This window comes from Agrilus planipennis, unplaced genomic scaffold, assembly GCF_000699045.2.
Source record: "Agrilus planipennis isolate EAB-ADULT unplaced genomic scaffold, Apla_2.0 scaffold221, whole genome shotgun sequence".
Lineage (NCBI taxonomy): Eukaryota > Metazoa > Arthropoda > Insecta > Coleoptera > Buprestidae > Agrilus > Agrilus planipennis.
In genome coordinates, this window is record NW_020439479.1 from 326,992 (window position 1) to 348,759 (window position 21,768).

At 32.6% G+C, this 21,768-nt stretch overlaps 2 protein-coding genes across 5 annotated transcripts in view; one reads left to right on the top strand and one right to left on the bottom strand.

Annotated features, from left to right (window-relative positions):
* The window catches only part of LOC108738760, a 159,604-nt gene that overhangs the window by 127,344 nt on the left and 10,492 nt on the right, over window positions 1–21,768 (bottom strand). For both annotated transcript variants that reach the window (XM_025979155.1, XM_025979154.1), the window contains exon 4: window positions 3,255–3,297. In XM_025979155.1, coding sequence (XP_025834940.1) covers window positions 3,255–3,297 — 43 coding nt within the window. The remainder of the gene's footprint in view (window positions 1–3,254; window positions 3,298–21,768) is intronic.
* Window positions 17,584–20,672, top strand: LOC108738756 (KH domain-containing, RNA-binding, signal transduction-associated protein 2-like). Of its 3 annotated transcripts, none has more exons than XM_025979148.1 (6): window positions 17,584–17,975; window positions 18,040–18,164; window positions 18,220–18,595; window positions 18,670–18,756; window positions 18,998–19,270; window positions 19,774–20,672. In XM_025979148.1, the coding sequence occupies exons 1-6, from the start codon at window positions 17,729–17,731 to the stop codon at window positions 19,881–19,883; spliced, it is 1,218 nt and encodes a 405-aa protein (XP_025834933.1). In that variant the 5' UTR covers window positions 17,584–17,728; the 3' UTR covers window positions 19,884–20,672. The 3 variants fall into 3 exon arrangements, with proteins under 3 accessions (XP_025834933.1, XP_018327827.2, XP_025834932.1); XM_018472325.2 differs by having other exon boundaries at window positions 17,585–17,975; window positions 19,094–19,270; XM_025979147.1 differs by having other exon boundaries at window positions 17,587–17,975; window positions 18,995–19,270.

Consider the following 21,768-nt stretch of genomic DNA (forward strand, 5'->3'; position numbering starts at 1 on the left):
GGGAGCGAACGGGATATTTAAAGGTCCAGCAGGATTACATTTATATTGTTATTTAGGTATTTACACAAAAACGGGAATTGTAAAAATATGGGAAGAGGAACAGCAACAGCAACCTAAAGCACTGTTGGGAATTGACCACATTGATCCCGACATGTGCTGGTTAACATGTTAACTATAATAGAGTTGCATAATGTTTAAAATGTTTCATAAAATTTCTGTTAGACAGTAATAAGAAAAACTACAAAGGATTTGCAGATTTAGAAAAAGCTTTTAAGAATGTTAAACGGGACAACGTGTTAGATATACTTAAAAATGTAAGGATGAGTTACATAGATAGAAAAGTGATACTTAGTTTGTATAAAGAGCAACAGGCAGTTATAGAGCTGGAGCAGCAACGTATAGAAGTAAATATTAGGGAGTCAGACAGGGATGTACACTGTCACCGCCACTTTTTAATCTATACATCGAAGACGCGATCAACATCATTAAATACAGTACAACTGTAGGGATAGATATAGAGGTGCAAAAGATTAGTATGCTTGGATTTGCAGATGATATAGCCGATAAAGAGTTAGAGATAGCTTTAAATAAAATAAAAACGGTAATGACAAAACAGTATTGTATGAAAATAACTAAAAGTAAAATAAAAATACTGATATGCAAGGGAAGAAAAAGTACGAAAAGAGCGAACATAAAGATAGGAAACGAAAAATTAGAAGTAGCTGATTTTCTATATTTAGGGAGTCAGGACGAAAGGAGTAGTAGGGATATAAAGAACAAGATAGCGCAGGGTCGAGTCACTTCTATGCTCGCGAACGGTTAATTTAGGATTTCGAAAAAGATTGTTAAAAGTATATGTTTAGAGCGCGGCGCTGTACGGGTGCGAAACATGAACGATGGGCGCGGCGGAAAGGAAAACAAATATGCAAATATAAGCATACTAATATTTTGCCTCTGTATATCTATCCCTACAGTTGTACTGTCTTTGATGATGCTGGATCGCGTCTTCGATGTATAGATTAAAAAGTAGCGGCGACAGTGTGCATCCCTGTCCGACTCCCTTCCTAATATTTACTGCTCCACGTTGCTGTCCCAGCTCTGTAACTGCTTGTTGCTCTTTGTATAAACAAGTATCACTCTTCTACCTCCATAACTCATCCCTACATTTTTAAGTATATTTAACATCTTCTCCCATTTAACATTTTCAAAAGCTTAGAAAATATATACGCATTTTTCCGAAAAAAACATAATCAACCCCCTTAAAATTCAAATATTGTAGGCAACTTTTAACCTTTATAGATTACATAGTAAACCTTCAGCGTTTAACTATTCACCTTCATCCCATATGCAACTCCAACTAGCACATATTGATTTGTGGTTTGCGAACTTCCTTTGTATGAAATATGTTGCCGGCATCATCCCATCGTCAACCCGAAATTGCAGCATCCCATCAACACGGATATTACTGGGAAACTAAGTTTCACTTAAAACAACTCTCATTATATTCCATCGGTGCAGCGTTCGAATAATAATCAGTTAGGAATAATTTTGATGCAGGTATTAAAACGACGCTTTGTTATTGCAACCTGCCGAACGAAGTTTGCACATGCAGTTTATACAAGACGGAACGAATTTCCGCAAAATTTGCTTAAATAAATAAAAAAAAGCAAATACGAAGGACTAACTGCATATTTAGTTAATATAGTACAATAAATCAAAGGCAGAACGAAGCAATAACTGCATCACACTGTTTGTATATAAGTCAGTTTGATTATGATGAATAAACATGAAAATTGCTGAATATTTAGCTCAGAAATTTTAAGATTGTGCGCTTGGCGGAAAACCGATCAAATGTAAAAAATAACAGTAAATAAACATTGTTTAATTTAGAAATTCGAAAAAGATTGGAAGTCAATAATAAATAGGCGAGATATATTGGTAGGACACCTTGTCAGGCATGAAGATCTAGTCAGTGACATATTAGAGACAGAAACAGGAGTTAAGAGGAAGAGAGATAGACCTAGATTAGATTACTGTTCTAGTTTTAGGGAGATGCGAAGATTAGCTCCAGCATAAAAAAGAGTGGAGGTGCGTGTCCAACGACCTTATGATGATGAAATGAACAAGCTTTAACAAGTCGAATTTTGTTTTCACCTTAATTATACAAAACTGATTATACCCGGCCAATTTCATGGGTGTCTATATTTCCGGGGATTCCTAGATGTAATTGCAAATTTACAATTTTACTTGGTAAAGGTCTAGATGATGACCCCCACCACCTTCGGGGTGGGGATGGGGGGATCGAAGGAGGAGGTTTCCCCCTACCACTGTACCATAAAAAGTTCGTGGCGGTCTCACCCCCCATAAAAAGTTATAGGGGCTCAAAGTTAATAAATATGCCAATTTTTATACATTTCTAGGCATGTAAATATTTATATAGTCATTCTTAAACAATATTCAAAGGTAAAAGTAATGAGAAATACATAAAAATATTGAGAAAGTTATATAAAACATTATTTAAATATCTTTATCAATAGGGTAGGTTAGGTTAGGTTATCGGGTTTTGTTCAAGTGACCACCCTCTTTCGATCCCCCACCTCCACCCGCTTGAAAATAATTTTTTTATTGAATTTTATTTGAATTATAGTGTATAAAAATTGTCAAAATAATCGACTTTCAACCTCCATTACTTGTTATGGGGGTGAGACCGCCGCAAATTTTTTATGAGGTTTTACTCAGGTGACAACCCTCTTTCGACCCCCCCCCCACCTCCACCCCCATCTAGACATTTACCTTTTACTTTTAATTGTGCGCTAAGACATTACTTCCTGCCAAATTTCATGGTTCTAGGTCAACGAAGTACCTAGTGTCAAAATATGCGACGATTAATTAACCTAATTAAATTTTTTCTGAACATATTTCTGTAGAAAATTTAATCTCCACAAAATAGAATTTTAATTTTTCTTTTATAGGAAATTTAATTCTCTAAAAAAACTATTAATGATTAAGCTTACATAAACGGAATACAGTGACAATTTTTGTAGATACCTAAGTAATTAAATTTTCTTTAAAAGTAAGTCAAAAAGAACCTTCTTAAACACTTTTAACTTCGACGAACTTTGGCAGGGATGAAATGTCGACTCAAAATCATTAAGAACAACATTTTCTATTAATAACAGAAGCCTAATTAACAAATTGATAAATGAGCATCTTATAAGTAAAAATTGTATTTTCAAAAAGCAAATATGACTTACCAATTCTGCGATCTGAAGTTGTTTTGAAACCTCTTCTGGTCTTCTGTAATAAACAAAACATACATTATAATAATAATCATACTCGTACTAAAATATTAGAAACCAAAAATAATTAAAAAAATTAAAATTAAAGTCAATTAATTAGATTATATCCCAATAACGAACAGAACTTATCTAACAATCAAATAGCATTTTAATTCCACAATTGCAAACACAAATACGAGGTATAAACTATCAAGACTGTAACCTTTAGACAGTATTTCTTATATCATAAGACCTCATTACATTTAGCAATGAAATCAAAATTAATCGTTACTGTAATCTCAATAATTACATTTAAATAATACATAATAACGTATCAAAAATAGAATAATGAATTTACCATTAATAAGTATTCCTAATTTTGGCTTAAATAAATTTCCTGCAAACACTTTCCTTCGACGCAACAACAAGAAATAATTCAATAGGTACTCCTTAGATGATTACAACCCGCAAATACATTACCAACATAATTTACTTTCATGGTTGCCACGCTTCTTGTAATAAGCAGCGGACAAGTGCGAGTTTGACCGATACCACACTCGCGAGCCGAAGATTCCGTACACACATAACACGTTGGAAACGAATAAAGGTAAATTGCAACTATACACAATATATAATAATCGGTAGGAAAAGTTGCGCCCAAAATAGCAAAAGTTAAACAATAGTACCTATATAAGAACTTAAAATGTGAAAATAGTACAAATAGAGGCATTAAAATAGACGAAAGACGAATTTGCATGTACTTAAATAAACATAATAAAACTGGAGATTTTGACCATTCCTAATGATTTTAAAGGCTTTAGGATGTTTATAAATGTAAAGATTTAACCTAAAAGTATATTTTGTAAATATACAAACTCATAAGTATTTGCGTAAACTTCTATTTGTACTTAAGGTGATTTCAATGTTCTTACAAAAATATTTTTTTATGAATGAATGCCGCAGGAAATCGATAGCGGAGCTATCTTCGATGTACTCGAACTAACTAGCTGTATCTTGCGACATTTCTTTTGTCGTAGTTATTAAAAAATAACAACTGATTAAGATTGATCTTAAATGAGCCATGTAAATGGTGTTGATTGCAAGTATACTTACTAAACAAGATATTAAATTAATTCTTAAGTAAACAATATCCATTAAAATAAAAATAGAAGAGTGATACTTAGTTTGTATAAAGAGCAACAGGCAGTTATAGAGCTGGAGCAGCAACGTAGAGAAGTAAATGTTAGGGAGTCAAACAGGGATGTACACTGTCACCGCTACTTTTTAAATTACACATTAAAGACAGCACAACTGTAGGGATAGATATACAGCGGTAAAAGATTAATCTGTTTAGATTTGTATATTAGCAGCATAGCTTTAAATAAAATGGAAGCGGTACTGACAAAGCAGTACTATATGAAAATAAACAAAAGTAAAACAAAAATAGTGGTATGCAAGGGAAGAAAAAGTAGGGAAAGAGAGAATATAAAGATAGGAGACGAAAAATTGGAAGAAATAGCTGATTTTAGGTATCTAAGAAGTCAGATAAGTCAGGACGGAAGGAGTAGTAGGGATATAAAGCAGAGGATAGCGCAGGATCTGTGTCACCTTTAATAAAAAGAAATCATTTCTATGCTCGCAAACGTTTAATTTAGAAATTCGAAAAAGGTTGTTAAAGGTGTATGTTTGGAATGTAGGGGTGCGAAACATGGACGGTGGGCGCGGCGGAAAAGAAAAGAAGCGTTCGAAATGTGGTGTTACAGGCGAATGATGAGGATACCGTGGATTAGAAAGGAAGAGATATTAGAAAGAACAGGAGAAATCAATAAGAAATAGGCAAAATAAGTTGGGGACTATTTCTCAGGCATGAAGGTCTAGTCAGACATATTAAATGCAGAAACGGAAGTTAAGAGGGGTACAGGTAGACCTAGATTAGATTACTGTTCGCAAAGAGTTAAGGATGTAGGATGTTCTATTTTAGGGAAATTCGAAGACTATCTCGGGATAGGAAATAGTGGAGTGCGTGTCCAACCAGTCTTAGGACTGACGACTTATGATGATGATGAAACAATATCCGTATCTTTTATGCTCCTTTCCGTATTCTACTACCCGGATACATATTAGCAGTATCAGAAAGCAACTTGTTTATTTATTTCACTTAGCATTTGTTTGGCAATCAGTTAAAATGTTGGTTTTTAATAAGCCTTAAGCACCATCTCACATTCACCAAATATTGAAATTTTATTTGTACAAATTGTAATCCTGACAGAACACTGAAACATTACGTTTGAGTAGTTCCTGAAACTTTTGCATTAGAAGACTAACTGTGAGAAGTTGCGTCTCGTACTCTGACGGCATACAAACTCACCCGAAAACCCGAGCTCGTATTATTATCAAATTAATGTCTTAAAGTTTCGAAACTGTTTGCCTATTTAGTTCACTGGCAAGCTTATAAATACAATTTACTTAATATCCATCAGAGAAGTTATTAGCAAATTACAAATGTCTAGTTAGGATACCATTCATGTAACATACCTCATGACATACTAAACGTAATACAACAACGATAAATTATCATCCATGTCTACATTTGCATTGACGACAAAAATAACACGCAAAACGGTCTAATTAATCTGTTATATTCGCATGAATATTATTAACCGATTAAAAATTGAAACACGCAACAGATCGATTTCTTAATGGAAGGAAAATAAGAAGAAAAAAGAATGGCTGAACATAAATAAAATTCGTACTCAACGAAATTACGGGATTAAACGGATAACCATATCGGTAAATTTTAAAATTAATTAAAAAGTAAAAGTAACCCGAAGCGAATTTGTTTTTTGTGAAATTGCTTTAATACTATCTCAAACTTTGCACCAAACTTTTGGACACAGGTTTAATAATTATTAAAAAATAATTCGAGATTGGAAATTTTTAATAACTAAATTTTCTGTGGATGTATTTTGTTAAAAACCACATGAATAAAAAGTTGAACGGAAATCAATTTAACATTAGTCTTATCATTTTACTTCATTGAGTTAGAAACTTTTTACAGAACTGTTGGGTCATAAGCCTTAGTGTCTGACACTAATTTCAACTTGCTACCTCTATCCATTCCAGCAAAAAAGGTTTTTAAGTACAAATAGACAAAAAGTGATTCTATATTGTAACCTCTCCGTTTTTTCATTCTAAAGTACGGAACCCTTTTTTAAAATTAAATCAGAAAAACTACTATGAAATAAAGTAGAATAAAAGCTAGGGGAAAACAGCACTAGTAAGTTTATATGCTGGGTTTTTACTTATTATTTATTTATTTTTTATTTTGTAGACATTGTTTTGATCAAAATTTTAAGTTTGATGAAGCTCCAAACTACTGACGTCACAAGGTCTATCTTGTACTATATATAAATTATAAATTATAGCTCTTCAATATATTTACAATTTATGACAAATAGAACTCTTTTACTGTCTACTTTCTTCGTGAAATACGTTTGAATATAAATGTTAAGTTTGTGGATATCCACTTTGGAGAGTGGGGCCCTAGGTTGTGTATAGATTGTTACACTTATGGATATGTATTTTAAAAAGTAATCCCTAAACTATATATATTAATCTTATGGATATGTATTTTGCTATAATGCTATAAATGTTAAACTTGTGGAAATATATTTTAAAGAGTGAAGCCCTAGGCAATAGATTTATGAAACTTATGGATAAGCAGTTTTAAGAGTAGGACGATAAGCTACAGCTACATACATTTTTGAGCTTATAGATATGTATTTTTAAGAGAGCGCCCCTAAACCATAAATGTTAAGCTTGTGGATATCCACCTTGGAGAGTGGGACCCTAGGTTGTGTATAGATTGTTACACTTATGGATATGTATTTTAAAAAGTAATCCCTAAACTATATATATTAATCTTATGGATATGTATTTTGGAAAGAAGGGTCTAAGGCTATAGAGTGTTAAGGTTATGGATATGTATTTTGCGGGATGGGGCCCTAAGGTTTACTATGTTAAGCTTCTAGATATGTACTTTAGAGAGAAGGGCGTTAGACTAAAGAGTGTTAAGCCTATGAAAATTTATTTTTGAGGATAGGACCCTAAGATTTACTTTGTTAAGCTTCTAGATATGTATTTTAGAGAGAAGGGCGTTAGGCTATAGAGTGCTAAGCTTATGAAAATTTATTTTGGAGGATGGGACCCTAAGATCTACTTTGTTAAGCTTAGGTGTTAGGCTAAATAGAGTTAACCTTATGAATATGTATTTTTGGGGATGGGGCCCTAAGATTTACATTGTAATATATAAATCTAGCACTAGTTTTATTTTAACAGTAATATTTTAACATTCTATCGTTGAATAGCTCATTTCATTAACATTTACCTACCTAACATGTTTCGATAGCATATATCTATTACGAAGGGGCTTACTATATACAGGCATCACAGTTAATTCAGCCGGTATTTCATCACAATATTAACCATTACGAACAAAAGCGCAGGCATGCTGCATAAACTCTTTATGTTCACAAACAAAAGCGTACCTAATATGTATATAGCCTATAGGTAACCGATCACGAGCTTGTTTAAAACTGATGCAGGGAATTTCGAGTGGATAAAGTGGAGGACGAGAATTTCCTAGAAAATTTCCCCATAGAATAAACAACACAAAAATTAAACTCAAATCCTGAATGTCTCGAATATTGGCACGTCTGAGTGCTTACTAGAGCATTACGGTGGAACTGACAATTAAAAACAGTAAAACAAGTTTTCATTTACGTCCGTTTTTACCTTATACATTTCGAAGTTGACAGATGCAAAGCTGTAGAAATTGAAAACACATTTGTGAAAAAAATATTAAATGTATAGTAATTTATCCTGCATTCGGTAAGTATTATTCTAATGATGAGCAAAGCAGAACCAACACCACGACTGCCCAGTCTTAATCTGAGTCTTGCTTATTTCGTCTTAGACTTGGTCTTGCTCAAATACTTCTAGTCTTGGTCTTTGGACTGATATTGTCTTTAATTATATTATACACTCAATTATTATAGTTTAGTCTATATTACATAGTCTATATTTCTTTTTAAATAATTCTTCTAAGCACAAATTTTTCTATTTTCCGACAATAATTGCCTTAAATGCCAAAATTTTCTGTCATACATACGAGCATGTCAAGGAGGAGGTTCTCGAGTCGACGCGTATATTTTTTCTTTTTGAAGTGAAACTTCTTTACGCACGGTAGAATAAGTTCGTTTCATGCGAGTTGCTATGTAACGAAATCGTGCAACGCAATTCCTCCGCTGTCTATCCCTATGTATGCTTAGATCATTAAAACTGCGCAACGGATTTTAATGCGTTTTTTTTTAATAGGTAGAGTGATTCAAGAGGAAGGTTTATATGTATAATACATGCATAATATAGTAGAGAAACACTGATAATTTTAGAGGTTTGTTTGTTGTAAATAAACACATTTTTTGCGCTTACATTGCAAACGCTGGCTGAACCCTACGAAATAGATCAAAATAATATACTACAGTATTGTACACCTTAAAAAAGTCCGTGATGGTATATGTCTATCTCTTAGGGATAACCCACAATAACCATTTATCCTTCACTTTTTACGAGAAATAATGGCTTATTTACGAAGCGACTTTAAGCAATACGGCATTAATCCATATCCAATTAAGTACTTTTAAATACATTGTCATTTAATATAGATCAATATGGCCCTTTACAGCATGTAATGAATATTTTCTAAGATATTACAGACTTAAAATGCAGGGACATAGCGGTTGCGGCGGTACCGGCTGGTTTCTATTGTCTAATGACAAAAAAGCTGTGATTGTTGTATATAAAGACATTCTATCTATATTTTCTATCAGCATTGCACCCGTGCGAAGCATAGTGTACAAATCATACCATTAAACCAATTCCTTAACCCCTATCCCGGTATGTTGGTGTGTTTGAAGAAGTTTCACTTCAGTAGCGTGTTGTATAATTACACGTTCTATTTTTTTTGTATTTAAAAGTTTTGTTCCAAGAAAAGTATATATATTAAAATTCTTTTGAAATTGTTTAACTCATAAATCCACCGGAAATAATAATTTTTCGTTTAGTTTTATCCGGTCTTTATTGTAATCTTGATCTTGTTCGTTCGATCTTGATCTTAGTCTTGCTAGTATCAAGACAGTCTTGGTCTTAAATTTTCGCAAGACCAACACCAAGACCCATTTTACTCATCACTATGGGTAGGTATTTGAAATGATTGCAATGAAATGATTGCACTTTTTTCGAAGGTTTCCAAAACACTACTCTTTGAACTTTAACGTAGACACGTCATTCAAATATTATATTAACCAAAACGTATTTTCCCCCATTTTTTCATTCTAGTTGAAAATGTTCGATGAGAGAAAATGAAACATTCATCGCACCCAAAGCGACAAAGCCTGGCTGCAAGCGAAGTACATCACAACTGCCAGTTGAGAGTTTACCTACGAATATGAGTTCTCTTCTTTTTACGCCTTTTGATCTCTTCTCGTGCCTGTACTGTACGGAACGAGTTTTCAAAGTGTACTAACGTTGCAATTTTCATGACAAAACTTCGTGCAAGTGGATTACCAAAAAGCTACTCTAGATGCGACTTAATATCCATGCATACATCATCAAACACAAATACGTATTTATATTATAGGTACAATAAAATATTGATGTAATTACTAAATATAGCAATTTTATTCGTTATTCTTCTAATTAAACTTACAAAGGCGAAAAATTATTAACTGTTTTTAATATATAGTAATTTTGTGGAATATTTTTTGTCATGCAGGCACTATTTTGACCGACATAAGAAAAAAAAACAGTTTTGCAAAAATATCGCTTGGATGGAAGAAGTAGCTTGCAAAAAATTTCAAAATACGGGTTTTAAAGCAGAAATCTTTAATGTTACGAGTTGTGGCTCAAAGATGCAAGGAAAATAATCTTTCCGGAATGTTTTTAACCAAAAAGAAAAGCCACAAAATCTCTGAAATAATCAGACCAATCTACAATTTGATTTTGTATACTCATGTTTGTTTCCGGTAACAGTTTCTCAGAAAAAAAATAAAATATGAATTAAGTGTTTTTTAACCCTATAGCAAGCCAGGGAGATTTCGAATTTATTTTTTGGATGAACCAACCATTCCAATTAACATTTTAGAAAAAGACGCGAGGTGCAATTTCACCAGGGATACCCCTTTTCAAAGAAAGTATCGATCCTATGTATGTACGTATGTAGTCCTTATAATAATAATTATGAACCCCGGACGGCATCTACAGACCAAAGTTAATAGCCCCTGCTACACAGGATTTCAAAAAATAATTTGACCCACTGGAAATATCCAACGAAAAATAGGGAGGTAAAATACCCCATCTATTTTTGTTTCTACTGATGTATACCAATGACTTTTGTGTAAAAACTAGCTTTCTCCCGCGGCTTCGTTCGCACTGATATCCTATATACGTCTAAAAGATCATCGAAAAAACAAAAATTTGATAAAAAAAGTCCTGACCAGCATCATCAGGATAAAACTAAACTTTTTAATTTTCCAAGTTAAACATGCATTTTGCGTAGAATGACAGTAAATGCATTCTTCTTAATCGAGATAAAAAGAGATTTTTTTTTATCCCTAGGGAACACTTTTTTCTGGATAAAAGGTCGCCTTATACCCTTTTCTGTATCCCTGACAACGCGGGTACAAAAGTTCATGATCAGTTAAGAGGTGAAATCGTAATAAACAAATAAATAAACTAACAAACTCACATTGGTATTAATACACACTCGTAATATTGGCTAGGTTAGGTTAGGTTAATAATAATCGTAATAATAATACTCGTAATATTGGTTAGGTTATCGTTAAACGTCGTAAATTCTGCTACCACACTTTGTATATTATTGCTAACTTTGGTTTATGGAAACCCTCCAGCATTTATATTAATGTTATTCGAACTATACCTAAAAAGGTTGTCACCCCTGCTTTAGATTTTGTGTTACAGTAAAAGCTCTTTATTCGCGGGGTATACGTTCCATAAATATGCCGCGAATACAGAAACCGTGGATATGGAATCGCAATTAGCATGGAATCATACGGAATACGTTCTAAGGTTCCGAAACGAAACCAATATGTATCAAAATGAAATCAATGTATTGATAAATTCCCATTAAAAATTAATCTTTATAATCAGCTTTAGGCAAATTTAGTGATTTTTTCTTGTTTTGAATTTTGAAATTAGTCCACTCGGTTACATCTTTTATAAAAGATGTTGATACATTAAGGGGATTCAGTAGTACACGCGCCGTAGAGTAAAAACATGCTTATCGGTTCTAGATATCATGAGTTTAATGCTTGGAACAGAGGTTTGAAATTTTGTAGTAAGATAGATAAAACTTTGTTCTAAAGCCTGTCGAAGGTCATTTTTTAATTTCTTAATTTCTATTGAAAATACGTGTCCTACAAGAAGCATCAGCTTTAAGCACTTGTAAAAACTATTAATGACCATATTATTGAAAACTAAAAACGTGTCGAGTTAGTGTGAGCCTTTGTCTGTTACCATACAAAAAATGAGATATTTGTCTCGCAACGTTAAATCACAATATCTAGAATAGAAACCCATATTTTCGGAAAAATTTACAATAGGCACGAGCGGTTTCTTGCGGTCAATCCCCTTAATAAATGACACCGAAACATTTTCTGTTTACCGATTGCATCCGCCAATAATGAAATTTTTAGCCGCGAATACAGGAACTGAATTGCAATTTATTCACCCGCGAATAATGAAAACGCGAATAAGGAAACCGTGAATAAGGAACTTCTACTGTATTTATCTGGGCCGCACAAGACAGCTCTGCGCACTGTTTCTATTATGAAGGTTAGTACGATTGAATTAACTTTCAAGAAATAAACGGGTAATTCTACGAAAGGGTTCAGTTGTTCTTTCTAAGCTGTAGAACCCTGTACCGACTACCGAGTTGCAGATATTTTGAGCCCTGTGCATTTTTAGTGGGTCATAAGTTGAATAATAAAGATGGATTTCTCCAAAATTATCTCTTACCTACTGCAGCCTCTGTATGACACGTAGCTACAAACATTTCCACTTTTATTGAACATTAAAGAAAATGATTATGAAGAGTATACGACATATCTACCATTAAATTGTCTACTCGCGTAACGGCAATTTTTATTGGTGTATTTAAATGTAATAAAACATGCATTATGTAGATGATACCGAAACACGACAACAATAAACAAAACAAATAAATGATAAATACCACCAGAACAATTACATTCTTTGTTCTCTCCTTTTCAAATTTGATTTAAAACTTTCTTCAAATGAACGCATTGTAAAATTTATAACTAAAAATTTCCTGTCTCTACATTATCACCAACTGTGTAATACATTATTAATGTCATCCCTTCGACAAGGGCAGGAAGAAGAAGTTAACAAATTGAATGTTCGGCTTTTTAAAACGGGATAATTTCCAATTTTTCTTTCCACTTATTAGTGTCTCTCTTGTGACAGTGAAATATACTGAACTAAACTTAAAAAGAATTTTTAATATTTGTTTCTTTGTGGACGAGGCTTATACCAAACGGTAGGGTAATCAACATTACAGATTTAATTGATTAACTTAATCAGAATACCATGGAGAGAGAAAGTTAGGAACGAGAAGGTATTCGAAAGAGTAGGAGAACAGAAACCACTATGGAAGTCAATAAGAATTAGGCGAAGTAGGTTGGCAGAAACAGGAGTTAAGAGGAGTAGAGTAGATTAGATTACTGTTCACAAATAGTTAAGGATGTGTAATGTTGTAGTTTTAGGGAAATACCAAGATGAAGAACCAGTCTTAGGACCGTATAAGAATCAGAGATGTGATTTGTTTGAAATACTTCCATTTAAAATGTAAATACAAAATTAAAGATACCTATTTTTAACTTGCATTTAAATACTTTTTTGAGAAAAGCATTTTGTATTTTATTTACAATACTTTTCCAAATGTATTTTTTATTTATAAAATGCAAAATACATTTTTGCCGTTAAAAGTTTTGCTGGTATCACCGATCAAACATTATATAAAAAGATGAATCAAAATTGCTAACATTGATTATTGAAGGTATTAGAAGCTTAAAAAGGGGACAAAGGGACATTCCATGATTGTCTTCTAATTCTTTAACTGAAGAGAGCCCAAAAAATACTAACCCCCTTGGAAATGGATAATCTAAAATATTGGATGGATATTGTTTTCCGGGTTCAATATCATGGTCCATGGAATTTTTAAATTCCAAATTGATATCAGCACCTGTCAAATCACCACTTATCGTACCTTTAAAAGGAACTACCAAATTTTATGAATTACGACAAAATGGCCCGCAAAATAATATAGAATTGATAAATTTCAGCCGTGTAAAACTGAAAACTACAAGATATTGTGGTGTGCTAATAAATGCCTATAATCTAAAGCTAAAGAAACTGTGGATTCCATTTCTTTATCTTATTACAATGTGTAAAAGATCGGATGCAAAATGAAGTTGTCAATATTTTGATATAAAATGGCTGATGTTAATTATTTGCAACCCTATTTTGGCTCTGGTCATTCACGCTAAACAAACTTGTAATGTACACGATCTTACATCCTTAACTATTTGAGAATAGTAATGAAATTCAAGTCTTCTTCTGTTCCCCTTTACTTCAGTTTCTGCTTCTAACATGTCTCTAATTGTAAGTAATCCTTCACGTCTCAGAAATTGTCCTACTGTCATATTTTTTCTTCTCCTTGTTAACATCCGTCCTTGTTCTCTTTCTCTTTTCAATACGTTCTCTTTTCTAACCTTTCCCATCAACGGTATTTTCAGAATCCCCCTATAAAATAACATATCATCTCAAAAGCTTCTAATAACTTTTTCTTTTCTGCTGCGTCCATCTTTCACATTTCGTTTCTTTATAGAGCCGTGCTCCAAACGTACAATTTTAATAATCCTCTCCGAATTTCGAATTTAACCATTAGTTAAAAGCGATATCGACAGATATAGAAAATCGGCGACTTTTAAATTTTATAGCCTTTAAATTATTCAATTTTTACACCTATATATGTTGAAGTCGTTTAAAGACATTTTCATGTTATGTTCCATATTATGGAGTGTTACATTATCCTTTATTTGCCAATCAATTTTCCATTAAGTAATTGAAGTACTTTAAATAGGTATAATTATGAGCCNTACTTTTTTGAGAAAAGCATTTTGTATTTTATTTACAATACTTTTCCAAACGTATTTTTTATTTATAAAATGCAAAATACATTTTGTTTGTGTTAAGTTTTGCTAGTATTACCGATCAAACATTACATAAAATGATGAATGAAAGTTGCTCACATTGGCCATTGAAGGTATTAGAAGCTTAAGAAGGGGACAAAGAGACATTCCATTAATGCCTTCTATTTCTTTAAAAAAGAGAGCCAAAAAAATTCTAAACTCCTTGGAAATGGATTATCTAAAAGATTGGATCGATACTGTTTTCCGCGATCAATGTCATGATCCATGGAATTTTGAAGTTCCAAATTGATGTCGGTACCTGTCAAATCACCTCTTATCGTACGTTTAGCAAGAAACTGCGAAATTCTATGAATTACGACAAAACAGCCCGCAAAACAATATCGAATTGACGTATATCAATTGTGTAAAACTAAAAACTACAAGATATTGTAGTGTGCTAATAAATGCCTACAATCCAAAATTCTTAGAAAACGATTCGAAAAACTTCAGTTATTAGATGAACCCAAAGCTAAAGAAACTATGGATTCCATTTCTTTCTCTTATTACAATATGTAAAAGATCGGAAACAAAATGGGGTTGTAAGTATCTTGATATAAAATGATTGCTGTTGATTTTACATCAGTAAAATTATTTGCAACCTTATTTTGGCTTTGATCTTTCACGCTAAGTAAACTATTTTGGCATCACTGTCTTTTTTCCAATTAAAATGGCTGACAAAGGCAAATAAGGAAGCATATAGAAGAATTATTTGTTACTGAACTGAAGAAACCATAACATAAAGATAGGAAAACTAAATCTCAATCACTTCAAAAAGAAAAATATAAATCATACTCAATCAACGCAGCTGGTGACATAGTGCAAACACCATAATTAGTCTAGAAAAAACTCCAATAAGTATTTAAAAACTGAGAAAATGCCTGCAAGGTTTTCTTAAAAAATATTTTATACTCATACGAATGTAGGTAATCAAATAGGTACTACAAAAAAAGTATTTTGAAAATACGTATTTAGCATTTAAAATACAAAAGGGAAATCTATTTTGTATTTTACATTTGAAATAACAAATCAAAAAAGTATTTACATTATGTATTCAAATACTTTCAGAAAAAACATTTTGTATATCTCTAATGAGAATAATGATCATGCGTCATGAATGTATTTTGGGTTCCATATTTTAGTATTGATCGCTGTCATATAACTTATTTTCTTATTAAAAATACACGATAATGATGTTCCCAAAAACACGAGACAATTTTACTTCGAATTCTCCTTCCAAAGTAGTAAATCTCTCGATAATTTTTTACAGCTCGTAAGTATAAAAAAATCATAACTTTTTACTTTACCTCCCGTACTCTAACGTTAGCCCGTGCATTCACGCGGCATTTAAAGAACTTTTTATCTGTTATCCCCTGGGAATGGATACTTCTCTCTTTTTTTTTCTTCTTCACGGAAGAAGCTTTTCTTAAGTTGTTAAAAGAATATTTAACAAAGAAAGTTTTCAACGGTACGTAATCGGGATTGACCGATCACAAAGGGCGCTACATTTGTGATCGGAAATTTTGACGAGGGTGAGTTCTCTCAGTTGCTGCGTCTGACCGTTGAAGTAGGTTAAAGTGTGCTTTGAAGCACGAGCCCACTGCCAACACAAACCAACGTCGTACGTACTTAGAGCTTTTAGCGAAAACGTGTTAGGCATAGTAAACTAAGGAGAGAAGTTGCATTTAATTACCTTTGTAATTATTAATAGGCCTTCCTGTAATTAGCAACCGTTTCACTTACTAATAGATATATAAGCAAGTTTTTGGTTTATTGCAAAATTACAATTCCCCTTCCGCTGGTTTCTGGTTNTTTACCAAATTAACTATCAATTATTGTATATGCGTATAGACTGCTTTAAAACAACAAAAAAAAATAAAATACGTACGTATATTATCAGTATAGGTAACCTACCCTAACCCAACCCACATATTGAATTATTTCTTTTTGAAAAATATTAATTTCGTTATTAATTTCTGTAAACTACAGCACATTAAAAGATGATAAAAAAGCTATTTCACTCTTAATACCTACATTTATTTCTACCTATACTTGTGCTTAACAGATAGGATAAAATGCTAAAACTTTGAACGTTAGGGACATAAATTCACCTAGAATTATATCCAACTAAACACGAAACCAAAGATGAACTTCTCCCAGTTAGGAAATAAATAACTATTTCGCATGTGCCTGCATTTTGTACACGAGCGATTTACTGAAACGAATATTTTTCACCTGATGCAGACTACAGAGGTAGTACGAGACACCTAATTTACTTCGGACTAAGGTGCCATTTTGTATCTTGCTTTTCAGAAATGTATTGGTACCTATTCCCTTGCATATTTATTAAACCGTTCGTTGATATATATGTGACTGTTGATATATGCCAAGTTAAAGAAATAAATTTCAGCAAAGTACCTATACCTGCCATTTTGTAACTATGATTTTACAATTTTTAAGTTAAAGCGATTACCTGTACCAAAAACAATCATTAAAATAGCACTTACCGATTTACACTCAAAAATGTAAATTAAACTAATAACTAAAAAAAATATAATTACCTTTTCCAATGTTATTTGGCTAATCTTTAATACTTAAATACTTGACCAAACCAAACATATATAAAACGTATTACTTTTTATAAATATGAAATTATGCACCCAAAGACCCCCATGCTGCCCTCTCACGTATAATAGCATAAATTGAAACTCTGTATAATACGAAAATAAACTTTACCTATTACCAATACACCAACATAAAAAATGCTGCAAATTAGAATAAAAATATTAATTCCTTAAAACCTTTGAACAACGTCCCACAATACCATAATTTCAAAAAAATACTCCAAACAAACACTTAATGAAATATATTTCGAATGAAATTAATCATTTTTTCTCTTCCAGAATCAAAAATTCAAATTATTGTTGGTGACCCTGTTCGTTGTATTCTGATTACATCTTTGTTATTTTGCGCATATTTGTACGCAACGCGAATTTATTGGTGTTTGTAACCTAATTTAATTTTTTAATAACTAGTCCGGCAACAATAAACAATAATTTGTTAACAAAAGTATTGAAATTGACCAAAGTTCGTTTCTTTTTGGAAATGGCAGAAAGATACGAATCTAGTGAAAGAAATTACGACTGTTATTCAAGTGATTTCAAACGTGACAAAAATAACGAGAATGAAGAAGACGATGGCAACGATCACAGGAGAAGCATAGAACATGATAATCCTAATGAAGCTAATCCAGCTAGTCAAAAAGCCGCCGAATATGTACGCGATCTCCTTGCTGAAAAACTATCCCTTGATCAGGGTAAACACCGTAATGCTTCGAGGCTAATTGATGAAGGTATATACCAATTACTTTTTTTCATTTTGAAAGATCTAATTGAACCTTTAATCATTTTCCACAGAGATTACGAAAGTTCAGACATTGGGAAGAATTCCTGCAAGAGATGTAAGATATGTGGACATTTATAGAGAAAAGCCAATTAAAGTTACAGTTAAAGTTCTTGTTCCCATTAGGGAACACCCAAGGGTATGTCATTGAACAATTTTCTGTGTACACTTGAATTATTTAGAAAAAACTTTAGTTCAACTTTGTTGGAAAACTTTTGGGACCTAAAGGAAACTCAATGAAACGTTTACAAGAAGAAACCATGTGTAAAATGGCCATTTTGGGTCGTGGCTCTATGAGAGATCGTCAGAAAGAAGAGGAATTAAGACAATCACTTGAACCAAAGTATGCCCATTTGAATGACGAACTCCATGTTGAAATATCTGCTCTAGGACCACCTGCTGAAGCCCACGCTCGAATTGCTTTTGCACTTGCAGAAGTACGTAAATATTTAATTCCTGATAGCAATGATAATATCAGACAAGAACAGCTAAGAGAGTTAGAAATTATGACTGCCACTGATCCCAATGCTGAATGTCCCTTTCCGACCAAAAGATCTACAGTACCCAGAGGTAAAACATTTAAATTCATTTGTATTTTATTTTTAATGAAAAATGTTTAGTTTACAATAAGCAATTTTTCCTAGGTATGATACCTCATGAGCGCATGAAAGACATAGATGACCCAACTAAGGAGAGCCCCCTGCCCCCTAAACGACCTGCTTTATCACGAGGTAAATCTACCATCCATTAAAATTTCAAAAAAGAATTACTTACATTTTGTTTAAGAATTTTTCTGGCATTCTCTCCTTTCATGTTGTCATCACTCAATCAATGTAGCTGAAAAGAAAATTAAATATTGAAACAAATGTAAAATTTTATCTTCTTAACATTAAAAAAAATTTTTTTCACTAATGTACTGTGGTGAATTTCAATATTTTTTCAAAAGCCTAATTTATGGATATTTTATAGCAGCACCACGGGGGCCTCCAATAATGAGAAGTGTTTCCCGACCCACTATAAGCAGTAGAACAGTCATGCCAGCTAAAACTAAAATAATGTCTATCTTAGATAGAGCTCGAGTTGCCATGGAAGAAAGTTACGGAGGGGTTGAAGAACCCTACGAGCCTGTCGAACCGGCCTACGTGTCTTACCCCGCGATCGCAACCCATGCCAAATCATATTCAACATATTCATATGGACAGGCTGAGTATGAATCAGAATATTATACAAGAGAGCCTGAATATGGTAAGAGAGACTTTAGCATTATGTGTGTTTAGGATTTTTAGCAATAATACCTTAACCTTTATTATTTCACATCTAGCGACAAATAAACTAAACCGTTTAAAATAAAAATTCTGCGTTTTCTATACAATACGTAGTAAAATAAAATATGATAAATAAAAGCACTCAACTTTGTTCAAAACATCTAATAAATAAACAAAATCACTAAAACCTGAGATAATTAAAAAATAAAATATGAATAATAAAAACTATGTTAATGAATTAAATAAGGTAATTAATACTCATAATTTTTCTCCTGCACTCAGTCTTTTCTTTCATTCAGGTAAATTCATTTAAAATAAACGTTTTAAGCAGTCTCTTAACTGCAAAAAATTTAATAGAAAAGGCACAATTTCATTTTTGTGAAATATCCAAAATATTTCTCCCGTGCTTTGCATTAATTAAACGTAGATATGCATGAAAATAATTTTAAACATTTATCATATTAATCATACCGTTCTGAACAGAACCTTCGGGTCATCGTTGGAAAAATTATAAATCGAGCGGAGGCACATCGCGCCCCCTCGAATCCTCGACCCGATATCGAGCATCGCCCTACACACGTTCAGCAAAATAAGTCGAAGATATAAATAAAATAATTAACTGATTAATTTGCAGACTGATTTTGTAACTTAGCTTAAATCCAACAAATTCATTAATTTATTTAACAAATTACGCCAGGGAGGGGAGAGTTGTCAATTATTTTTTTAATTTAGTTTACAGTAACTAAACAAAATGTATTTTACGATTAATGAGGGAAATGTAATCTAAAAAGCTCTTATCGGTAATGCGAACCATTACAAAACCAATGTGTATTTTTTGTTGGCGCTATGAATAATTTTTAAAATAAATCTCCAAATAATCATGATTTCTGTAATCATAAAGTTGCAAATCCAGTCTAAGCTCATCGGTTACATAAAAGTTCTACAAATAACTAAGATAATTCTTAGCAATAACTGAATTTAATAACTTAATCGTTTTCAAAATAAATTTGTAGTTGCGATTTTCATCAGCTGTAGAAAGTAATAAATGTTTAATTAAACCCTTATCGTGTCTTAAGTGGTATATTACACAAGTAAAACTCGCCAGATTCAATATGAAAAGCGCAAATTTATCATCGTCCCGGTTTATTAATCCCCAGTTAAATCATACATCACATTAAATCAACTCAAGACATGGTACAAAGTAGTAACGCTTAAATTTTATACTTAAATAAAATCGTTCAGGTCATCAACTAATTTATTATTTCTAATTAAAAAGTGACAATTTAACTGAGTATTTGTAAACCGTTAATAAAAAGAAACAATTTAATGTAACGTAGATAGAAAGCCCTTGAATTCATTTAATAAATGTGTATGCTAACAAATGTGTTTCGAATAAATATAAATAATAAAACTACCATTTATTTCGTGTATACGTAGCAAGGACTATGACAGTATGTAACAGGATAAATTGNTTCTCCTTCCAAAGTAGTAAATCTCTCGATAATTTTTTACAGCTCGTAAGTATAAAAAAATCATAACTTTTTACTTTACCTCCCGTACTCTAACGTTAGCCCGTGCATTCACGCGGCATTTAAAGAACTTTTTATCTGTTATCCCCTGGGAATGGATACTTCTCTCTTTTTTTTTCTTCTTCACGGAAGAAGCTTTTCTTAAGTTGTTAAAAGAATATTTAACAAAGAAAGTTTTCAACGGTACGTAATCGGGATTGACCGATCACAAAGGGCGCTACATTTGTGATCGGAAATTTTGACGAGGGTGAGTTCTCTCAGTTGCTGCGTCTGACCGTTGAAGTAGGTTAAAGTGTGCTTTGAAGCACGAGCCCACTGCCAACACAAACCAACGTCGTACGTACTTAGAGCTTTTAGCGAAAACGTGTTAGGCATAGTAAACTAAGGAGAGAAGTTGCATTTAATTACCTTTGTAATTATTAATAGGCCTTCCTGTAATTAGCAACCGTTTCACTTACTAATAGATATATAAGCAAGTTTTTGGTTTATTGCAAAATTACAATTCCCCTTCCGCTGGTTTCTGGTTTACTCATAACAATGAGTAAAATAAAGTTCCACTATTCATTAATAAAATTATGAAAAATGTTGCGAATTCACCAATTGTATTTTTTGACTAACATAATCGTCATCATAAGGTCGTCACTCCTAAGACTGGTTGGACATGCACCTCCACTCTTTCCTATCCTGAGTTAATCTTTGCATTTCCCTAAAACTAGACCATTCCACATCTTTAACTATTTGCGAATAGTAATCTAATCTAGATCTACCTCTACCCCTCCTAACTCCCGTTTCTGCCTCTAATATGTCTCTAACTAGATCTTCATGCCTGAGAAGGTGTCCTACCAACCTATCTCGCCTATTTATTATTGATTTCATTGAGTCCTTTGTTCTCCTATTCTTTCTAATGCCTCTTCATTTCTAACCTTCTCTATCCACGGTATCATCATCA